The sequence below is a fragment of the Grammomys surdaster genome, unplaced genomic scaffold (assembly GCF_004785775.1).
Source record: "Grammomys surdaster isolate TR1022 unplaced genomic scaffold, NIH_TR_1.0 97, whole genome shotgun sequence".
NCBI classification, from domain to species: domain Eukaryota; kingdom Metazoa; phylum Chordata; class Mammalia; order Rodentia; family Muridae; genus Grammomys; species Grammomys surdaster.
Window position 1 is genome coordinate 17,473,298 of NW_021604576.1, and position 24,325 is coordinate 17,497,622.

Below are 24,325 nucleotides of genomic sequence, written 5' to 3' on the forward strand. Positions count from 1 at the left end.
GTATTGCCTTCCTTTTTACCTTGATGCCCCAGAGCAGGGTTAAAGCATGAGTTGCCAATGAGATCTTTAAAAAAATATTCTGAAAATTGTTGATTTTCGGGCTGGAGAGATGGCTCAGCAGTTAAGAGCCCTGACTGCTCTTCCAGAGGTCCACATGGTAGCTCACAACCATCTGCAGTGGGATCTGATGCCCTCTTCTGGGGTGTCTGAAGACAGCTACAATGTACTCATATACATAAAGTAAATAAATAAAAAAAATTAAAAAAAACCAAAAACCTTTTTTAAAAAATATTGTTGTTTTTCTCTTACAAATCATAGACATTTAGCACTTTTTTTTTCTTTTTTGAGATAGGGTCTCTCTACAGAGCTCTGGCTGTCTTGAAATTCTCTGTGTAGACCAGGCTGGACATGAACTCACAGATACGGACCTGCCTTTGCCTCCCCAAGTGCTGGGATTAAAGGCGTGAGCTACCAAGCCCAGCAGAAGTTATATTTTTTTACAGTGGCAATGTTCAGGGCATCATTTGTATACTACTGGTTACTGCTTATATGCTGCCTTAGGGTTTTCTGCCTTTTTGTTTACTAGAACACATGTAATACAGGTGTGCACATATCAAATAACTTTAAAAATGAGGGCCTCTGAGATGGCCCAACAGGTACAGAAGGGGACTTGCTGCCATGCCTCACAGATGCCTAACAATGTGAGTTTGATCCCTCAGACTTACAGGGTGGAAGAAGAGGACTGCCTCTCACTAGTTGTACTCTGACCTCCACACCCATGCTACAGCAGGAGTACATACACACACACACACACACACACACAAATACACACACACAAGTGTAGAATGAGTACATTTTTAAATTAGTATTCAGTGCAAAAAATTGAGAATTCAAATTTTCTAAGGACACACTCAGTAATTTTCATCTGCAACACTAGGAGCTTGAGTTATTTCATATTCACATTTCTAAATTGTGGCTTTTAAACTTAATATTGGAGCAACAAGTATTTGTTGATTGCAATCCTCTTTTGCTTTTGTCTGAGCTGTTTGCCAGGTGGTTTCTGACATGGTCGTGCTCATTAAAATGATTGCCTAATACTGCTTGCTTCCACTCATGCTATAGCATGAAAACCCTCATTTTATGGCATTTGTTAACTGTCAGCTCTTTTTTATACTATTTCCTTACAGTTCTCCTTCCCCTTTCTCTCTGTCCCCCAGCTAGACTTGAACTCATATTTGGGGAAACTTTGATGACGATGTCATGGCGTATAGACACATGCTGGGTTGTTCCTCAGATTCACAGATGTTGCTGATCTGAAAAGAGTTCCAGACACTTTTATAGTCTGTCTCGTCTGTGCTAATTTTAGAATGAGAGTGTTGAGTGAAGTGTGCTTAAAGTTGCTCATTAGTCATAGTGGTGTCCTTTTTGTTTGTATTTGGGGAAACAGAAGTAGTTAAAGTACTCAGGAACCTGTCTGATTCAGTAAATACAATTTGTTGTTTTACTTTGTAACGAGAATTTGGAACATTACAAAATATATTGAAATTTGAGGTAAATTTGAATTCAGAGTATGCAAAGAATTTTAAGACAGTCTAAAATGGGAAAAGTTATGAGCTATACATTCAAGAGTGACTATAAATTTGAGTTTATTCACTACATGAATTATTTCATAAAACATTCTTAACTCTGTTTAAACTTCATTTAGTTTATATGTAAAACAATAGCAAGGTCACATTAAATCAGACTAATTGGTTTAAGATACAATTTTTTATATCCAAGATCATGAAATGTGAAAAAATATAAATGATTTATTGCTCGTCAGAATACAGTTGCTAGGGTGTGGGTTCTGAGTGCTGCCTGCTAGAGGCAGAATTACATGGTACCACTTTCAGGGTCAAAGGAGTTGTGAATATTGTACCAGCTGTTTCTCATAGTGTTTCCTTTTTAACAGCTGAACTCTCATGTTAAAAGATACTGCATAAACAAACCTACTCCCAAGGAAAGGTGCTGCCTGAAGCTGTTGTTTAGGTCATTCTGATCTGCTGAAAACTTGCTTATAGAATTTTTTTGTTGAGTTAAAAACTGTTGCTCATATAGTTGTTCATAATAGCCCATCTCAACAAGCTATATATATTTGAGCATAGAATGAACATTGTTTGTCTCCAAGGGGAAACTGAGCTGTTACTCACTAATGATGAATTCCTGCATTCTGACAGACACTAATGAGATTAAATGTGGCTTGGTGCAATAATTTAAACCTAAGCATCCTCTCAGGCACTGCTGCCTGCCAAAGTCAGATGTGCTCTACAACCTGCTAGCTGTCTTGCTGTGAAACTGTAACGTAAGGCCCTTGAAATAGATGCCGTCATCAGCCCCAGCCCCAAGCAGTCATCTATTTAAACACATGACAGAAGATGGTGGAAGACAGTTGAGCTGTTCAGGCGGTAGGAGTGTCATTGTATTAGGACATACTCTGTTGTGGGCCATCAGCTTTTGAGTTGCACTAGAGTTCTCTCTCTCTCTCTCTCTCTCTCTCTCTCTCTCTCTCTCTCTCTCTCTCTCTCTCTTTCTCTCTCTCTCTCTCTTTCTCTCTCTCTCTCAGTTTTTGGGTTGGTAGGTTTTCACATTTAATTTACTTACTCTTTTTCCTGCAGTGAGTTACATAGATCCCAGGAGCAGCAGATTGCACTTCCTCTGCAGAACTTACACCTTCTCCCCTGTTTGGCTAGATTGAAGTTTTACTTTTTGTTGTTGTTGTTTTGTTTTAAGGCAACGGGCAACCAAGGCGTAGATCCATCCAAGACTTGACTGTTACTGGAACAGAACCTGGTCAGGTAAGACTTAACATTCAAATTGTCTGTCTGTGGAGAGCTAGGATAGGCAGAGATGAAGAATGAGCCAGAATGCCCTCTGCAAAAGTAATTAGCCTGAAAATATGGTCAAGAAGTTCATTGCTACTGAAACATCAGTCCATAGGAAAATGGAAAAACACTAATGTTCCTAATTCAATTTTCTCATGCTGCGTGAGAAAGTTCAGCAGTGCATCATGTGTTTCTCATGCTTTAAGAAAAAACTCTGTTCTGTAACTTAATAAAGCATCATTATCATTGGCCTCTAAAGTGAATAATTAGCATTAATACCTTTTACTAATGAGAGAATACCTCCTGTTGCTCTCCTGGGACCACCTGGAGAATGTTAACATCTTTTATATGATATATCCAGTCGGCATTATATTTTTCTTAAATATCCTTTGAAAATATGTACTAAGTTGATGGCTAAACTCAAGAAAACTTCTGATTATTACAGATTTTCAATGCTCTTCTAAATTCCCCTGTTGTCTTATTATTGCTTCTTAGTAAATAGTCCAGATATGCTATAATATTACTCTACTGTAGAGGTCTAATCAATCAGGTATGAAAAGTAGCTGAGTCATTAAGAGTTTTCTTTCTGTTAATTAATTCAAATTAATGCACATGACATACATTTTTATCATGTTTTCCAAAATGAATGAGGGCTAAGTATGAGGTATTTTGTTCTTTTGTTTCATGTGAATACAGTATTCATATGTAATAAAATTATTGCATAATGGTTCATGTATACAAGTAAAATATCTGTAATTTAATTTGAGAGAATACACATTTTCATCATAGAAAGTTTTATTGTTTCATTTTTATAAGAATTTATGAAATTATTTATAGTTTTTAATAAAAGAATGTTTTATAGTTCTCTATAATATATAAACATAAAAATATCTCGATAGACTGACCATTATGTTGCACACATTTAATCCCACCACCTGGTTGGAAGATAGATGTCTGTGAGTTTGAGGCCAGCCTGATCTACATAGCAAGTTCCAGGACAGTTAGTATTATATAGAGACACCCTGTCTGAAGAAAAAAATAATTCTAAAAAACCTTGGCTTTATTTAAATCTGGTAATATTTTACGACAATTCATACTGTATATATCCATATTGTATATACATATACTTATACATATAACCCTAAAATATAGAACTATACATACATAAGTTACTATATATTTTAGAGTCATTAATAAATTTAAACTTTTTCAGACATATTCAATAATTTGTTTCCAGTGTATTGGTATACCCCAGAACTTTTGATTTGACTTAAGTTTCCCCTTTTTCCCCTTACTGATATTTCAAGACTTTTAGTCAGCCTCTTTAATGAACATCTGGTATTTGCTTTGAGTCTATAGTCTTGATGATCACAAGCTTTTAAGCTCTGTTTACTTTTGCCATCAATATTTCCAGTTATTTGAGCTCTAACCCAGTGTTGTATGTCAGTGAGCCTTTCCTCTAAGACACAGAGTAGGAGCTAGTGTAAGAGCTTTGTCTGCATACTCACATTCCAAGCCTTGCTTATGTCCTTACTGAACACACTCAGCTTAGACATGTGGCTATTCACCATTTACTGTACAGTGCATTCAAAGTAGGAAAAGCTGGGGATTGAGGCAGACTGTGGCTCTGGGACAATCACTGGCATGAACTGTCTGCCATATACCATTCCAGAAGATAAGGGGGGAAAGAGAAGGTTTGATTTGGCAGTAACACTGCTCTAAAATAGTTGACATAACCAGTGTTTAAATTGCATCCCTTTAAGATTATTGAAGTATTATAACTCAAAGTGCCATATGTCCACTTTAGGATAAGGGTGACAGAGAATAATCCTAGTATAGTATGAAAGCATGTCACCAGGAACGTGCCTGGGTGACCATTGAACTGGATCCATGTGATTACTATGAAGCTAGCACTCATTCTATGGGAGGGAACACGCCCACAGCATGAGCTTCCGTGCTGCACAGTGCGCTTCTCTCCAAACTTGCTGGAGTGACTGGCCGATGCTCAGGGGAGGTGGCTTCTGGTTGTTTTATTTTGAGTCTAACCTCTACCCCACCCCCCACCCCCAGCATTGAGATTGGGAAAGAGCCTGACCAAAAAATCCAGCCAAGGTAGTACAGTTGTCATGAAAAGGAAGAGTTTATTAATGAAGCTTAGCATTACGTCTCAAAGGGAAAACAAAATGAACTGAACTGACCATTTGTGTGTATTCAGGCTTGTGACTTGAAAAATAATCTCAATAAAATTACTTTTACCTATAAATTGAAATATAGGGCTTTTTTTATTTCTCTTTCTTTCCCTTCCTATTTAAGCAAAACAAACTTAATTCTATATAACAATGTAAATATGTAAAAGACCTTCACCACTCACAGTTTACATGGTTTACAGTTAATTTGGGACACTTAGGAAGCACTCAAAATGAATCTGGCCTTTTAGTATCTTTGCGGGGGATGGGGGGAGAGCAACCCTTATTTACTAGCTATGTCAAAAATGATTGTGCTCAGACCCTGGGAAAATAAGACAAAGCAAGTCTACTTTAATGTACGAGGTCACTGCCACCCCAAACATAAAAGCATTATCCTTCCCTACAACTGAGAAAGGCAGCAGATGCCTTACCAAAGGCAGCTCTCTCCTATCTATCTGCCTTTCTTCAACCCTGTATATATAGCATAGTTTCTAGAATGAAGGTTGAAATTGGAAAGTCCCATAAAATTTAGACTTGGCCAAAATAACCCTTCACTTTTCTGTCTGTTGTGCTCATGTATATGTGTTTGCATATACATGTACATATACATATATGTATATGTGCATGTGCATATATTAATAAATGTATATATACATATATATGCATATATATTTAAAAATATTGCAATAAATCCATTGCCTGCAAAAAAAAAAAGAACGGCCCCTATTGTTGGCAGCAGGCAAAGGAGAGTGAACCTCTGTCCTCCCCTAAATCCAAAGTCTTATGAATTTCCTTCTAAAGCACTCTTACAGAGATGTTTTATGGTGCCCTATAGATAGCCTTAAGCACCACAACAATAGTAAACCCAACTTTCTTCTACCAGTGTGTTGCTGGCAGCCTTTGGCTAGAGACTTCAGGCAAGGCTAATATATTTCTGGCTGGCCTCAAACCATGTAGCAAAAGAAGACCTTGACCTCCTGATTCTCCTGCCCCTACCCTCCAAGGACTTCTAGGTGTCTACCACCACATCCTATCTATGTGTGCTATTGGGAACCAGACCCAGGCTTTCTTTGTGCTAGGCAAATATCACTCCCACCCCAATACCAAGTCTTTTTTTAATCAGACCATACTTACCTGATACATTTTCTTAGAGTTGGAGAACTACTACTAATAAAACTGCTGTTTGTTATGCACTGATTTTGGTACCAGGCAGACCCTTAATACCTGTATCTTTTTTTTTTTTTTTAAGAAGAGATTGCCTTTTTTATTATTATTATTTTTTTTTATTGGATGTTTTATTTACATTTCCTATGTTGTCCCCTTACCCCATCCCCCACCCACCCCGGAACCCCCAATCCCCTCACCCCTCCTCCTTCTTCTCTGTGGATGTAACCTCTATCTATTCCCCCCCACTCCCACCTCCCCACCCTCAAAATTCCCACCCCCTGGGGCATCCAGCCTTCATGAGTTAATACCTGTATCTTAACCGTAGACACTGAATACTTTTTTTGCAGATGGGTCGACTGAGAATTATAGAACCTGAACCTAAGTCTGTCTTTTCCCTTATGCTTTCAGTTCCCTGTTAAGAGATTGTGGATGCAAGTCAGAATCAGTGGCACACTATAAACTTTATCATTCTGTCTTAAAGACTGGAGATTAGCTTAGTTGGTAGAGTACTTGCCTGCCTGGGGTTTATCCTCAGCACATGGAGAACTAGATATGGGGATAATCCAGTGCTTGGGAGGTGGAGGTAGCAGGAGGATTATATATTCAAGGTCATCTTTCATTCTTTGCATAATGAATTTGAGACTAATGTCTCAAAAAAAACAAACAAAATAATCAAAAAACTACATGTAATTTGTACTGAAGTGATCCTAGTCAGTGTTGAGTGCTATGGTTTCGCATTGTCTGTAATTTCATTATTTAAGTAGTTTTCCAGTAATGATTAACTATTATATTACTGAGCCAGGCTAACCCGTAATAAATACCGTAATAGTGGATCTAGATGGGTGACTAGATCATTTACTTGTTAAACATGTAGGCAAACCTTCCTGTTTCACTAAAATGATGTACTGTAGAGTAGACTTCATATCCCTTTTGGGATTCCATCCAGTATACATCTACCATTCCACAGTGATACCGTTACCATTATCTAGAGAATCAGACACTAATATGAACCCAACATCCTCCTTAATTGTCCTGAGCTCCAGCAACCTTTATGCAACTAGGCTTTGTCACACCTGCTGTTAGGGGTTCCTACAGAATATGAGAGTACACACAGTAGGTGCTGATGTGTTACAGGCCTTCCACCATACAAGCGAGTATATGCCTGCTAGAGCTCTTGGTAATACGTCTTTGTCTTCATGATAGTATTCTTGCTGTCCAGATATGAAATGAAAATAGCACTGGGGAAGCAGCTAACTCTTACATTCTGTTCTCTCTATGTGGGGGTGGGAGGGAATGGGAAGGACGAGTTTAGTGGATAATAGCTCCTGATGCCCTTGTGTGTTCAAGGCTAGTGTGTACTATGTAGTGAGGTCCTGACTTACAAAACAAAAAGCTATAATGGTGCAAGTCTCCGACTGAAATTGTATGTGTTTGGATTTAAGAGCATTTCAGGAACTGTTGTGAGTACCTAGGACTGCCATAGAGGAAGTGCCCATTTAAACCCACTACATCTGTGCTTTAAAGTTTATAAGACAAGCAGCAGCCCTGGTCTCTGTTTTGTGCTTCTGTGACTTCAGTAACTATGATTCTAAAAGGTATGAAAGGCTTTCAAATGTATGTGATAGCACGGAACATGAAAGTTCTTGATTTAATGGAATTACTTCCTGGTCTTCCACATGAGACATAAAAGCATAAGCTTTATTTTTGTCTATAAAATCACTTTCCATCCCGGTTCATAAATACAGAGATAAGATTCCAGCCAAAGGCCAGTTATGGTCTGTGTCTCCTGCTGGCAGTTCACCCCAGGAGTTTATATTTGACTTACATTCTTTTGCTGCCCCAAGTTGCCATGTGGCATTTCTGTCAGTTGTTGCTCTACATCTATGAACTCTGGTTTATGTAAGAAGAGGGTAAACTGGGAATGGCTTCAGGGAGAAGCAGCTGGAAAGCTGTAATAGCTGGAGAGAATTTAGGAGCAGCAGCGTTTGAAGAGCAGATCCTATAAGGCAGTGTTTTCCCTGATTGTTCAGAGCTGTAATGTAAGTGAGCACAAACTGTTGTTTTTAATGTCAAGTGGTACTTAATTTTCTTACTTATGCCATATATTTTCTTAGATACTTTTAAAAAGAACAGTTAATGTGTTTGAGAACTTTAGATTTTCGTACTAGTTTTTTTCTCTGTCCTTGAGAAGTTAGTTTGTGGAGGGGTCTTTGATAACAATATCAGGCCCAAGTTTATGTAGGAACTGAATATAAATATAACCAAAATTCCAAGGAATTTTCCTTGGGAACCATCCTAGTGATACCTTATAGACCTGGTTTTGAACTAGGGAGGGACTAGTTAGTGCTATGCACCACTGCATGATCTCAGCTTGTGTTTACTAGTAAACACAACTTAAAGAACATTGTTCTTTTTATCAAGGCCTTTAATGTGCCCTCATTTTACTGTTGTGTCTTGGAACTTACTTAAAACTGTGGTACTAATAAATGGTGGAGCAGAAGCTGAGACTCTGAGTGGGCAGAGACACACTGCTACCATCTGCAGCCTGAGGAATTAGTTCCTCTAGGCTTTAGGGACATCAGCATGGGCCAAACCAGGAAATGTAGTTTTGATGCTGGAAGAATTTTAGGACTAGCTCTCAGGGATGGGGTGGGGGGGGGGGAGGTGCTCAGATGCTTCTCAGAATGCTGCAGAGTAAGACATCCTCAAGTGTGGGTGGGGTTCCTCCAGGGACAGTTAGAGTTGTCTTAGCACTCACCCTATAGACCATTTGGTTACTCTCAAGTTACAGCTCAGGGTTGGTAAGAATCCTTTCTGTTTCTTTGTTTCTCTTTGAATAAGCAAGATTATAGGGTAGAATTAGAGATGTGTTAGATGAACCCCCAAGCTCCTGGTGTGTAGAAGGAGATTAGTACACATCTTTTTCTGTAAGTGAAGTTTCAGGCGAAATGCTTAGGAAACTTATGGCAGGGAAGGGAGAAGGCCTACATTCCTGTGATCGAATGCTAACTTCTCTGCTGTTGAGAGGCTCCTGCTGGACTTCAAGGTTAGGACTCCTCTCCCTTTTTACATCCTCAAGATTTTCCTTGCCATAGAACCCTTCACATCCGTGCTTCTTCTTAATTTGTTTGGCTTTAATATAGTCTCTAATATTAATATTCTACTGATATAACTTAGAGTGCTTTTTTGCATGGTTTATTATTTCTATTTAACTTCAGTTTTTTTTCTAATTTTTCACACTTCTATTGTTTTTAATGGGAGGTGTGGATGTGCAGGAGCGTGCAGGTGCCTGAGGAGGCAGGGTATGCTAGATCTCCTGGAGCTGGAGTTCAGGCACATGTGACTCATCTGATGTACGTACTGAGAACCAGACCTGAGTACTGTAGAGGAGCAGTGAGTGCTCTTAACAACTGAGTCATCTTTCCAGCCTCTGTTTTTTTAACTTCTGTAAATTAGATTTGTCTCTTAGGATCACATTTAATCCATCCTGACTATTTAATTGGGGCTTTATTTTTTTCTTTCACTTATGTGTTTGTCTTTGTGTATGTGCACATATGCATGCTACTTGTGTTTGGGTCCCCAAAAAGGCCAGATAGGACATCACATCCCCTGAGGCTGGAGTTGTGAACCTCCTCAGCCCTCTGGAAAGTAAGTCCTTTGGAGACAGGAAGCACTTTTAACCACCAAGCCATCTCTCACCCCGTAGTTGAGGATTTTGCTTTGTTTCATTTTGTGCTTTAATACTGTAGTTTGTATTTGTTCTTTTCCTGGTAAAACTTCCATCTTTAGGCTCTTCTTTATCTTCTTACCATCTTTGAAGTGGGATAGGTACATTTCTCATTTCTTATCACCTTTGTCTTTCTGGGTTAAGAATTAGATTGTGCTACTTTTCGTAAATACCTTTGAGATTTTAACATTTGTACCCAGCCTGCTTAATACCTCTACTCTTCCTGAATAGCACAAGCATATTAAAGACAATGTTCTTGCTTATTCTGGTTTTATTATACTGTAGATTATATTTCTGTGTTATTTGGAAGTTTTGTAAGTTCGTTACTGTTTTCTTACCTATGGTTTTCAGTATGGGTGGTAGGTTGGGTTTATCACTGCAGATGCTGTTCTGAGCACACTCTTCACTTACTCCAGGCTGCTGGCAGTTTCCTGCCAGCGTTCTCTAGCTAGTACCCCACTTCTCTGGCTTCCATGGTAGCCATAGCTCATGGTTTGTGAGTGTGTGTGTTGAATATTTCTTCTGAAAAGCATGAAACAGGTTGTGTTTCTAATTCCGAGGGTGTTTTTCTTCCAGAGTTTGAAATATATCCATGTATATAACGGGACACCTGGGTCATGAGGCCCAGGCCTGTACTTGACATGCATTTGTTTTCCCTGTACAATATGCCTCCCATGCAGGTCACTTAAATGATGGCTTCAGTGTGCTTGTGTTTTGACTGTGGCCTGTCACATGAGGTGTTTGTTAGGTACACAGTTTCTACTTGTGGCATCTTGTGAGCACTTGAAGTTTCAGGTTTCAAAGCATTTCTAATTTCAGATCTGTTGACTTAGGGACGCCTTCACCTGTAGCTGCCATTTCCCTGTGGAGGCGGCTTCTATTTTTTGCTTGTCTATTTTCTGGAATTTGACTGTGTCCGACCATGTAGAACATGGGACATGGGTTTGTCTCATTTCTCATACTTTCCATATACTTATGCTCGGTTCTGTCTTCCTTCATTTAGTGTCCATAAAAGGGACTTTCATGATACTCCTGCTTCTGCCTCCAAGTGGTGATTGAAGCTGTCTGCCACCATGCTGGGCTTGCCAACTGCTTTTGTTGGAAGGTTTTTCATTTTTTTCTAGTTTTCTCTTTCCCAGAGAACAAAACATTCCTGAACGTTGGCTTTAAGCAGGGATTAAGCAGGCCTTCTTATTCTACTAAGAATTGGTGGCTCTATTACTAGTTCCTCTCAACAGAACAGACACTCCAAGGCTCTAGGTTGTGAAGTCTTAGCACTGTCAGCTTAAGGGCTCCCTCTCTACTTTTGTGTTGTGGGCTTTATTTCTCTACTGACTCTCATCCAAGCTTGTAAGTTTTGAAGAGATGTTTGAATGCATAGTGGATTTGATATACATTAATTATATACTTAGAATGCCATTTTCAAGAGTTGTAGGCATCTACTAGTAAAAATGGAAATCTTTTGCCTCTTATTGGACATGAAGATTTGTCTTGTCATTCTTTAATAAAAGAACAAAGTGACACCTTTTCCTCCTGCCGTTTCTTCACAGGTGAGCAGTAGGTCATCCAGCCCTAGTGTCAGAATGATCACTACCTCAGGACCAACCTCAGAGAAGCCAGCTCGCAGTCATCCTTGGACCCCTGATGATTCCACAGGTGACCAGTTTAGTTCCTTGTCATATAAAACCGAGTGACGTGAGAGGCATTAACCTTTACAAAGACAGGCATGATATCATTATTTAGATTTTCTTGTTTATAAAATCAACTATTTGGCAGCAACTTTTAAAATGCCCTTGGAGTATTATGGCAGAGACTGACTGCCATACCCTGTGTATGTTTTTTCTGCCCACATACTAAACACATATATTAAAATTAGATTTTTCCAGTTCGGAAACAAGTGTTCTTGTACTTCACCCTGTGAGTTCTGTATCATGATTGTTCCTATTGGAACTTTTCAGTAACTCCAGTTCTTACATCGGTAACAATAACCACCATCTTTATTTCACTTTCTACTTTTTATTATATATTATTTAATATTTTATATATGAATACAGTATATTTAGACCATATCCACCCCTACTCCAACTCCTCAGTGACTGTGTTGTGTAAGGACATTTTCACTAAAGTATCCCATAAATAATGAATATAACCCCTACCTCTCTTTTCACCCATCCTCCTCCCTTTAGCCCTTGTTGTTCCTCTTAGACAATTTCACTTCTACTTGATGTCTTTTATACAGACATGATTCTATGTATCTGTAAAGTTAAGGAACCACAAAAGAGAGAAGACAAATACTTTTCAAAGACTAGTTTTACTTGTTTCCAGTTGTGTCCGTTTTCCTACAAGGGACATACTGAAAACCCTATTGTGTATACATGCCACATGTTCTTTATTCTCTGTTGTTGAATATCCCAGTAAGTTCTGTAACTCAGCTGTTGTGACTAGTGCTTCAGTGAACATGGATGTGTGAGTATTGCTGAGATTCGTTGAGCTTAAGTCCTCTGGGTAAATACCCAGGAGTGTATAACTGGGTCTGAAGAACTTCTGTATTGATTTCAAGATGGCTCGACAAGTTTACGTAAAGGTGATCTTTTGGCAGCTGAAATGAGATTGTAGTAAAGTTCCCATTTGCATTTTTTCCCCAATGGCTAGTGAGGTTGAACATTTTCTGTTTTCCCCCATAAGAGCATCTTTTATTCTTCAACAGTTTCATGCATGTACACAATGTAGCTTGGTCATAGCCAGAACCATTATCCTACTCCTTTTGGATCCACTCCCCAGCATGTTCCTTCTTCCTTTGTGTCTTCTATTTTATGACCCACTGAATCCAATTACTGTTCCCCAAATACCCATGGGTTTAGATCAGCCACCAAGCATGGGCAACCTGGCAACAGCCGCACCCCTCCAAGAAAAATGCTTCTAACTCCCTTTCCCAGCAGCTGTCAATTCCTCAGCTAAGGATGGAACCTCATGAGCCTCTTCCTCATCTATGCTGGTTTGTTGACTGGCTTAATATTGTATGGGTAGCCACAGCTGCATTGGATTCATGAGTGTAGTGTCTAGACCCTGTCTGTCCGACAGCATTTCACAGCCTTCTGGAGATCCTCTGGTTCTTAGATTCTTTCCTCTTCTGTGATATTCCCTGAGCCTTGGGTTGTTGATACAGCTGTCCCATTTAGGACTCACAATTACTGATTCTTAACACTTTAGCCAGTTCCCTCCACCCCCCTCTGCATTAACTACTGCCACTTCAAAAAGAAGTTTCTCTGGCCAAGGTTGAAAGCAACTCTAATCTATAGGAATAAATATCACTGTTTAGAAGGCACTTTTACAACATGTTAATTTAGCATGATAATTAGTAAGATAGCTTTAGGTTTCCCTCTAAGACCAATGACCTAATCAGTGCTGGTTTTGACCAGGTCATTTCTCATGTGTTTATTAGCCATTTGTATTACAGTTTTTGGAAACTGTCTAATCATTAGTCTGTGTACTGATTTGATTGGCTGCTTGGTTTCTCCAGGGTTTTTTGTTTTTCGGATTTTTTTGTTGTTGTTGTTTTTATTCTAAATATACAGATATATAACCAGGAAAGTTTTTCCCCCCACTCTATAGACTGTATTTAACTTGTTTGTGGTTGGTTGGTTGGTTGGTTGGTTGGTCGGTCAGTTGGTCGGTCAGTCGGTCGGTCAGTCAGTTAGTTTGTAGGAGAAGCAGGATTTTACAGTGTGTTTGTTACTGGCTGGCCTCAAAACTTACTATGGTAGACCCTGTGGGCTTTGAACTCACAGATTTGCCTGTTTATGCCGCACAAGTGCTGGGATTAAAAGCTACCACACCCGGCTTAACTGTTTCTTTTGCTGTGAAAAAGCTTTGGAATTTCATGAGATCCCTTTTGTTAATTGTTGGTGTTATTTCCTGAGTATTAGCCTCTGGCTTTTAAGAACACAGAATATATGCCTACGTGAGAAAAAAACCTATTTGGCAACCTTTCGTTGCTCTCTTGAGAGACTTCATTTCAAATGCATAGACATTTGAAAGCCTTTAATTTATTAAACTCCGGTGTGAATAGCTCAGTTTGTCATGATGATGGATTAAACATTCCTGTCCAAAGGGAAGGATAGGGTTTCATCATGAGTGCGCAGAAGTAAAGCGATGCCTTAACACACACTTAGCACTGTATCTAAGGAAGATCTTGATCTGTGTTTAGTACATCCAAAGAGAAGGTGGTCTCTTAAACCTCAGAAGATGAAGTCATTTGAAATTAAGCAGGTTGTGGTGCACTCACTTTTAATCTCAACACTCAGGAGGCAGAGGCAGGGGATCTCTGTGAGATCAAGGCCAGACTGGTCTACAAAGAGAGTTCCAGGATAGCCAAGGCTACACAGAAACCCCGTCTCAAAAACCAAAAGAAAAAAATAAGTACCAATTAAACTGAAATTTTGAAGTTAGTTTTCTGTCTTCACAAAGTAAAATAAGATTCTAATATTTATAGATACCTGGTGTGGCTTAGTCAAGTTTATAGTTTCATTTTAAAAATTAACTGAGCAGCTTTTCCCTGTGTCATATAATTTAGAACTGTTTAGTGAGGGGTGTATAATAATCTCTCCTTTGGGTAAGTTAGACATTAATAGTAGCAAAATCTCCCCAAGATTCCTCTACAGTGATACATAGTGACGTGCCTCTAGCCATTGGGGTGACACCAGCTGCTGTTATTATTGTTGGACTATTGTTCCTGTGTTGCTGCTGTTGTTGTTAATGATGATGACATCATTATGATGACATCATCATCCTCATCCTCGTCCCAATCCCCCTAAACTAAGGGACTGTTCTCCCTAACATTGCCTTGGTGGGGTTTCCTAATTTCAGCCCAGACTTGTACATGTAAATCAACAATGTGGCATGTCATCCACAAATAGGAGCCAGATAGACAGACCCTGGAAGTGGCACAAGTCTTTGAACCCTCAGACAGAGTCCACCCCGGTGACATATCTCCTCCAACAAGGCCAAACCTCCTAATTCTTCCCAAACCCTTCAGGTGTATGAGCCAATGAGAATCATTCTCATTCAAATCACCACTAAGGGAATGTAAAGAAATGATGGTACTAATACCTGTTGTGTTTGAAAAAAACAGAAATTTTGCCTTACTTGAGTTAACCAAAACAAATGTGAGTTTTAATATTTCATGAAAAGAGGTCATGTTTAATTAGTAAGTATAAAAATAAATTTCCATGCAGTAACTATGCTATCTTGTGACCAGTTGTTTATATTAGAAACTAGAAGCTGTATTCCAACTTAGGCAGAAAAGAGAAAGTGAAATATCACTTGTTGATTTTAGAGAACAAAGATGAAATCCAATAAAGGACCTTAGTTGTCCCTTCGTGAACCAGCACAGTGGTTCTAAAATATCAACAACTTGCTTCTGGAGTAGCTGTGAGAGTGCATGCCGGCACAGTGTGGGGTAGAGTATCCATGGTGAGGGGAAGAACGGGGAAGGAAGTGTTTAAGTGAGGACACTTTCCAAGATAGCTCATTCTCCTCTTAGTTAGGGTCTATCATTTTGTCTTGTGGAAAGCAGGGTTTGAGTGGGTCATCACCTTCCTTAGCTTTTCTCACTGGACCCCATGCAGCATCCCCACTGTCATCACACGTGACCTTGCTGTAATCTGTCCCAGTCAGTGGGAGGGCAGTTGTCCTTCCTCTGAATCCTTTGATAAGATTGGCTGGTGGCTTGAATTCACTAGTGTAACTGTTTGGAACATAGTGTTAAGCCAGACCTCTGAATGCCTTTTATCCTCTGTTATTTGTGTCCTATATTCTTCCCAGTAGTGTCTGATGACGGACGGGCTGGGGTGTTCACATCACATCTGCATCAACTGAAAAGGACCTCTGGAGAGTCTATAACACTTGCTTTTCTCTCTCCTGAGCACACTGGTGCTGACAGTTGACCCAGTCTCCTGGTAAACAGAACACGAGGAAAGGAATGTGGGCCTGAGTGGCATAGGATCAGCTAGGACTGAGTTTAAAATAGAAAGGCTGCGTGTCATGTCTTTTTGTTTTCAATTAAACGAGGGCCTATGATCTTTAATATGTAGTGTACTGTTTAGTTTATAGCCAACTTAGATTGTAGACTATGCTTGTATTTTGATATACATGATCACATGTTCCCTTTTCTTCCTTCAGAATTCAGAACCAGACTCTATCCATCATCAGTAACAGTAATTTCTATTTAGGGAGAGGGATGACATCTCATAGTTGTTTTTGTTTTTTACTTGTTATCATTCAACAAGTGAATAATTACACTCATGAATTAATAAATGAAGTGCATGCTTTCCTTCCAGATACTAATGGCTCAGATAACTCCATCCCAATGGCATATCTTACACTGGATCACCAGCTACAGGTAAAGAAGCACTCTCTCTGTTTGCTATTCCTCCTGAAGGAGTTGATGGCATTCACAGTGTGTTCCTCCTGTCTACTTAGATCTGCTTTTAGTTGTCCTCCTTCAGCTGTAAAATGAAAGTCACATAAATGTCTTTGCCAGACATGGTGCTCACATCTCTAATCCTAGTACTTGGGAACAGAAGCAAGAGAGTCAGGGGTTCAAGGTTAACTCCAGCTACAAGACAAGTTTGAGGGAATCCTGAACCACAGAGAGCCTATCTGAAAATCTATCTCTTTCTTTTTCCTTTTTTAAAAGTTAGCTAGGTTTGGGAGTGACATAAGTCTATGTTCTTATCCTAACAGTCCTCTTAAAATAGTTCCCTCTCTATTGTAGGACTGCCATGTATAGCATTTGCACTCCTTGATTTTTTAGTGTATTAAGATAGAAAAATCGTGAGCTCCTTGCCGTTTAAGACATTTGTAATGCATCCATAGGTTTATAATGACTGAAAGTATAAGTAATGTTTCTAATGATTTTTATGAGTAGAAAATTATAAGCATTTTGGGAGCGAGGCCACATGGAAGGCAAACATAGGACAGAGAACTGCAGATCTACCTGGACAACACAGCCCAGTCCCTTAAAAGAATGGTCTTTAGTATGTTCTAGCTCTGTAGCAGGAAATGTCATGCCAGACCTTCACCTGCTCTCTTCAGCCATTCTGAGCTCGCTGACAAGGGAGCCCAGGACACAGCATACCATTTAAAAAACAACTTTTAGTGAATTTGTTCTTGAGAGTTTGTGAACGGATGAAGTGCATTCTGATTACCCTAACCTGCTCACTCTGGTCACACTCCTACTTCTTCACCCCGCTACCCATCCCCCTTTCGATCCCTTTCTGACACCCATGTGTTTTCTTTCATTTTGTTCACAAGGTCTAACCTGGCTCACTGTGTGGCTGAGGGGTTGACACTGTCCGTTGGCCTGGTGGGCTCTTCAGCTCACTTCCTTTCACTTACATTGCTTTAGAGCTCTAAGAATGTCAGAAACAATCTCTGCCTTGACCAGCATCTAGGTAGACACTGAGGTTTAACCTTAACAGTTCTGCTTTCTTTCCAGCCTCTAGCACCATGCCCAAACTCCAAGGAATCCATGGCAGTGTTCGAACAGCATTGTAAAATGGCACAGGAGTATATGAAAGTTCAAACAGAAATCGCATTGTTACTACAGAGAAAGTAAGTCCCCCTCCCCTTTTTTTTTTAACAAATAAAAGCTAAAAATACCTTTTTTAAAAAAAAAAAAGTTAAAATAAAATACTATTATTTGGATTTAAAATATATTGATGTAGGAACATTATTTTAAAAGACTTTAAGAAATTTTTATCTTAAAAGTCCTAACATTAGTCATTAAATATAATTCTAGGAGCTAGAGGATGGCTCAGCAAATTAAGAGCACACGTTGCTCTTACAGAGGATCACACCTACCCTAGCCAGCTCAGTCATCTGTAACTCCTGCTCCAGGGTATCCATCCAATGCCTTCTTCCAGCCTCCGAGGGCACTGAATTCATTGTGCACAGACCCACACACATGTATACATACATACACATAATTCAAAATAAGTCTTTAGGCTGTGGTGGTGACACATGCCTTTAGTGTCAACACTTGAGAGATGGAGGCTGGCAGAACTTTGTAAGTTCAAGGCCATCCTGAGCTACACAGTAAGACCCTTCTCAGAAAATAATTACGTTAATGAATAAACGCAGACCTTTAAAAAGGTATTTCCATGTAGGTTTATGTTAAATAAGTGCCCTTTAGTTGGTTTCATCTGGAACTCACCCTTTTGATCACAACATCACATAGTGCTAAGGAAAATAAACTGGTTGTATACCCACATGTGTGCTGTCAGAGGCTGTTTAGAGTTACCACCACAAAGGTTTATCGGTTGTCCACCAAAGGTAAGGTAATGTGTTTTCCTGTCACTCAATTGAGTTTGTTCTTCGAGGCATCTTGTCTGCACGGTGTTGTGTGTTGAATAGAGTTGGGTTACTTGTGACAGTGCTTTTGTTTTGTACCTGTAACTGTTTTGGAGGTAATGTTATATATAGTCACCTATGTCTCTGTTTCTCATAGAAACTGCATGCCTTCTGTTTTTAAAAACTCCTATCTTAGTTTTAAATAGGTGGATTGTTTGGTTTTGTGTAGGAGGTTGATATTCACTTTTCTTAAGCATGACCCTTGTAAAATTTTAGACTTGTGAAGAATGACAACTAAAATGTTGTAGGGGAAAATGTGATAAGTAAATGTATATATGGAAGTAGAATTCTTGCGTTGAAGTAAAATTTCTTGTGTTCCAGAGTAACTTGTGCTTCAGAAAGGGAGACTAGGACAGTGAGGTGGCTCAGTGGGTAGGGCACTTGAAACCAAGCTGACATCTCCAGAACCCACGGATGGGAGAAGAGACTGTCACCCCAGGTTGTCCTCTCATCTCCACACACACCGTGGCATGCATGAGCATGCACACACAATAAATAAATAATATGAATATGTAATAAATGAATATGTTTGAAAAAGAGGAAAGTAGCATAATAATTTAAATGATTGTATCTTAAAGAAACCATGAATAGGAAGTTGAATATTGTGGTCTTAAAGCTGAAGAAGTAGCTATGGACCTTCTGGCACTTTGTATTTGGAGAGGAGGCCTGCCATAAATATTTCCATGTTTAACCTGCCCTGCCATACTTTGTGTGAAAGAAGAGTTCTCTGCTAACCAAATAGAAATGTTGGATATAGGTGGATGTAAAACTTTAACAGTTGATCAAAGTACTTGCTTTAAATTTTTTTAAGTAGTTATTTATTATGTGGGCAGTAGGTGTGGACATGGTATGGCATGCCTGTGTGTACCTGTCACAAGACAGCTAGCTGCTGGTGGGAGTCTATTCTCTTCTTTCACTATGTGAGTTCAAAGACTGAACTTGTCATCAGGCATGGTGACAAGGGCCTTTTACCCACTAATCATTCACCAGCCTGAATACTTACTTTAAATGTACTTACTGAATATTTACTTTTACTATTAAGAAGTTAGTTACTTTTGATAATAAGAATATGTTATTATTCATTTATACCCAGTACTCTCCCTTTAGGGGCTAATATTTAATATCTTTAGAGTTAAGGGACTTTACTCTGTAAGAATGAGGATCTCCTGGAAAATGTTTGCAGATACTGTTCTTGCTGTTCAAAATTAAAAAGAACTTTAAGTGAGATAGTGTCTCTTTTAATTAGCTTGCAGATGTTCTGTCACCACCACTAGAGCTATAGTTAAGTAGGACTGTGAGTTCAGAATATCGATTGGAGGATATTGACACATAGAAGTGAAGTATGAACTGTGACACAGTGCTATCTTCTGGAACTGAGCCCTTTTTTCTTCCTTCCTACCAAGAAAAAGAGGGTACCAAATGAAATTTTCTGAAACTTAGTGCAGTATTTCTCTGATTCACTGATTGCTTAGGTACTCATTGAAAGGGCTATGGTTCTTGTGTATCTCTAACAGATGAGTGGGTGGTAATTCCTATTCTGTCCTCGGATCATATTGGAGTAATATACTTAAGCTGCAGGATGATAGGGGAAATGTTCTAATTAGCTAAGTTTCCTTCATCAGCTAACAGTGTGGATCTTCCCATTGTGTATAATGTTATATTGTGTAATTTGTTTGTAGGCAAGAACTAGTTGCAGAATTGGACCAGGATGAAAAGGACCAGCAAAATACATCTCGTCTGGTACAGGAACATAAAAAGCTTTTAGATGAAAACAAAAGCCTTTCTACTTATTACCAGCAATGCAAAAAACAACTAGAGGTCATCAGAAGCCAGCAGCAGAAACGGCAAGGCACTTCATGATTCTCTGGGACCTTTAAATTTTAAAATATGCAAAGACCTTTTTTTAAGAAAAGACAAACCATTATAACAGTTCATGAGTGTTAGCTTTTTGGCGTGTTCTGAATGCCAAATGCCTCTATTTGCTGCATTTGTTATGTCAGTTATTTTTCTTCTTATGGTGGATATAAAATCCACTGTCTTGTTGCATCAGACGATAGCACCTGTGGCTTGGGAAGGCAAGAGTTCTCAGCTTCAGAGCACTTGAAGTGAACTTGGCTGTATATGCATGCTTCTGGTGTGAGCTACCTGACAGGTGGGGTATCACACTGGCTACTGTGTGGAAGCATCGTCTTTTCTCTGTAGTAAAAGGTGGGACCTCAAGAATTTTCTACATAGCGCTCATCTCAAAAATCTGGTATTTCCCCCTATAGATGGTATGCACCAATGTAAAGACAGGGTATTAAAATAACTGGTGGTACATTACAGAGGGACAGAACGTTGAGGCTGAGTTCAAGACAGGGTTTGTGCCCACACATCCTGGTCAATACAAACTGTAGTCCCAGCAGTTAGTGTTAAAGGTAAGTTCGGCAGCTGTGTGTGTGAAAGCCAGTTTGCTGATTTTCATAAGGCTGAGCAACGCCTCTGCGACACTGATGACACACTCTTTTCTACACTCTTCCCGTTTTCAGTCCTGGGTGAAAACAGAAGCTTTTCTGACTTTTAATATTGGTAGAAGATGAAATTGAAAGATCATGATGTAACTTAATGATCCTTCTTGTAGCAGTTACTGAATTGTTTTATGATATATTTGAAGAAAATTGAAAAATAATGGAAACACAAATAATTGGCCCAGCTAAAAATAAAAAAGGCTTGAGCTTAGATATCTTATGTGTCTCTTATACCAAATAAGGAAGACAGCAGGCAAATCAGAAGACTGGAATAAGGAAGATAAAAGAGTAAAATTAAACCTACTTTTTGTAGCTATTTGGAGGATTTGTTTCCTCTGAAGTCATTTCTGGAATGCCTGCTGCCTTCCCATGCTTTTAAGAGAATTTGAACACTTACAAAGAGAGTATTTATATTGTTAACAATAAGTTTACTACCAACCTTCAAAATAACTTAAACGTAATAATAAAATCCCATTAAAAAAGATAAATTCCCTAAGATCTATTTTTTCACTCCATGTTAACACATTTTGATACCACTCCATGAATGTCTTTTAAATCGGATGCCGTCAGCTTCACTTTTATAGTGTTCATGTTTGTAAAAAGAATATCTGGAACTAAAAGATGATCACTGTGGTCCTTAGACTGGACATCTAGCATGTATCTGCTGTGTTCCAGATGAGCACAAGAAGCTATCAGAGGTGTTCTTTAAGGCTAAAACAGATAACCTTTTTTGTTATTTTTTCCTCTGGGAGTTTTATAATGTATCCCTTCTGTATACAGTAAAGGTAAGGGACAGTTTATAGCAACATGTGCCTTCCTCAAAATCTGTTAGTAGAAAGCTCCTGGGAGCTAAGTGTCTTCTTTCACTTAAATAAAAAAGAAGATTATATTCCCATATTCTATTAGGTGAAGTGAATGTTGAACTCAGCGTTAGTAGTCAAATAAAACTGACACAGAAGATAGCTGTAGACTGAGACAAAAGACCAGCTCCGCCCTGTCACTGCTACCTGTGTGTACATCTGGCACTCCGCGGAAGGGCCATGGTCTCTGTGAGGCAGCATGTTGAAAGTATCTTGACTTTGCAGTAGATTCTATGTTACATGGATGCAAGCTCATTTCTAGCCAGTTGTTTTGCAAGATCATCCTACAACTAAAGGAAATTTTGTTATCATCATCGTATGTAGTCATGTGATGAAAGTATTCAAATAACCAAATGAAAGAAAATGCTATATTTACTCACGGTACCAATGTCAAAAGATTGTTAGCAGTTAGTTGCTTATTTATGCTCAGTTCCTTGGGGTTTTCAATACTATAGTCCTGGACAGCCTTAAGTAAGTGCATCGCCACACTCACATGTATTTTTAAAGCTCCAGCTACCCAGAAGGTGAGCACACCATCCGTACTTGAAATCTGTACCAGTTTCCTCAGTGTCTCTACCTATAAAACCTTCAAATAACCAACATACCAAGGAGCCAGATGGTCACTAATTGTTCTACAATTTATTCAAGCCTCACTTCTTGGCTGGAAGTCGAAAACAGGCAGACAGGTTTGTAAATTGATGACCAAGAACCAGACAGTTCCTGCAGACACTAGTGGCATTTTGTTTTCGCTTCCAGGAAAAGAAGCAAGGTTGTGTGGTGTGCAGGGAAGCCCTCCTCAGCAATAAAACCATGCTCTGGGTTGAATTAAAGTCAGTTAAGAACGTTACTTTGCAGTCACCTGTCATACTGAAAACATCTACTTAAAGTTATTTACAAGTGGTCAGCTATTTTTTGCTGAAGTATTTTTAAGTAGTGAATGTCTTTTTCCTTCAAATTTCTGTCATGCTCCCAAGTCCACCTCCTACTGCAGCCAGAGGTTACCGGTGGTTTTGTTTCCCCCTCCTCCGTGTGTGTGTGTGTGTGTGTGTGTGTGTGTGTGTGTGTGTGTGTGTGTGTGGTCTTTAACACCCAGCTCCTCTCTTCACAAGCTAGTAAGTTCTACTTTTACTCCTGTCGTTCAAGTATTTCTTGTAAGATGATGTGATGCAGAAATTCTTGTGGATACTATGTAACTGAAGGAGGCTTTTTGGATTTATTTTTGTTTTTAATAAAATTCAGATTGTTATTTCAGGCTGGTATGTAGAAATGGTAGCTGGCTTCTCTGCGCGACTGAGCTGTGGGTTTGTCCAGTGGTGTTTATACCTCATGCACACAAATAGCTGAATCACCAGTTTCCTAGGATACTCAGCATGCTGTATCATAATCATGAGTCATCGGGCTGGAGAGAAGGCTCAGCAGTTAAGGCCACTCACTACTGCAGAGAACTAAGGTTCTGTGCCCAGCACCCACATGGAGACTCACAACTCTCTGCAACTCCAGTTCCAGGAGATCTGACTCCTTATGTTCTTGAGGGTTCTTGTACACATACAGACACACATTACTTAAGTGAGAAAAAAATCCTCTTTATTTTTTCATGGGCCTTCTTTATATTTTTGGAGTACAGCATAAAAGTGACTGACTTCTCACTGCAAACTTCTTATTGTTTTTTCTAAGCTACAGTAAGCATTTTGCTTTATATCAAGTAACCCTCCAGCTTATTAGATAAGCACACATATTTTAATTTCTATCCTTTAGTTTCCTTGCTCCTTCAGTATTTAGTGATAAGCTAAGCTACTGTTACTAATGTCAAGCTCCATGTTCATGTTGGCCTCACTGTAGAAGCATCCCTTAGCATCCTGTAAGATGCCAAGGGCTAGGTAGGGTTCCTAAGGTGAGCCTTTGTCCCTGGATCTGCTCTTCTGCCATCTCCATCTGTGTGGGTGGAGTCACTTGTGTGGAGACTGCCCATTAATCAGCAGAGGAAACATTTCTACACCTCCTCAACCCAAATATCTGTTCTGGATGACTGCGGCGTTCTTAATGTCCCCGTGAATTGGAGGGTGCTTCAGTGTTGGCACTTAACTCAGTTGGAATTCGCTTTTCCATCCGAGAGACAAAATGCCCAAAATGGAAGTACAAGTAAAGCGTACTGGGCCAACTGAAAGAAGATCCGCCAGCACACAGGAACTAAGCTGTGGTCTGAACTCTGTCATCTTTGCTGTGGTGATATTTTTGTTTCTGTCTATTAGAAAGACTTATATTTAATTAAGGCATAATTATGTATAATAAACTACATCCATTTCAAAGTGTACAGTTTACTGAGTTTTGACAGATACATACACTTATGAAACCACTCCAGCGGTCGGCATCCTGAGTATGTCTACCACATAATCTCCCCCCATGCGCTTTCGAGACCCCATCTGTAGACAACCCCTGGTCTCTACTAGCTGTAGAGAGAACGTACAGTGTCTGTAGTCTTAAATGAAGTCCTGCCCTGTGGATTTCCTCTTTTAAGCTGTCACTTTTGACATAAATGGCTTCTTTTTAATACCTTTGAGAGGATTTTCTAATTAATTTCTGATAATACTTAGAACTCAGTGTTAGA

The 24,325-nt window shown here is 39.3% G+C and overlaps 1 protein-coding gene across 2 annotated transcripts in view; it reads left to right on the top strand.

The window, feature by feature from the left end:
• Positions 1 to 24,029, top strand: part of Map3k7 (mitogen-activated protein kinase kinase kinase 7) — a 58,007-nt gene extending 33,978 nt beyond the window's left edge. For both annotated transcript variants that reach the window (XM_028780213.1, XM_028780214.1), the window contains 5 exons: positions 2,770 to 2,834; positions 11,492 to 11,597; positions 16,280 to 16,341; positions 17,440 to 17,555; positions 20,033 to 24,029. In XM_028780213.1, the coding sequence (XP_028636046.1) occupies positions 2,770 to 2,834; positions 11,492 to 11,597; positions 16,280 to 16,341; positions 17,440 to 17,555; positions 20,033 to 20,213 (530 nt within the window). In that variant the 3' untranslated portion in view covers positions 20,214 to 24,029. The remainder of the gene's footprint in view (positions 1 to 2,769; positions 2,835 to 11,491; positions 11,598 to 16,279; positions 16,342 to 17,439; positions 17,556 to 20,032) is intronic.
• Positions 24,030 to 24,325: the final 296 nt, after the last annotated feature.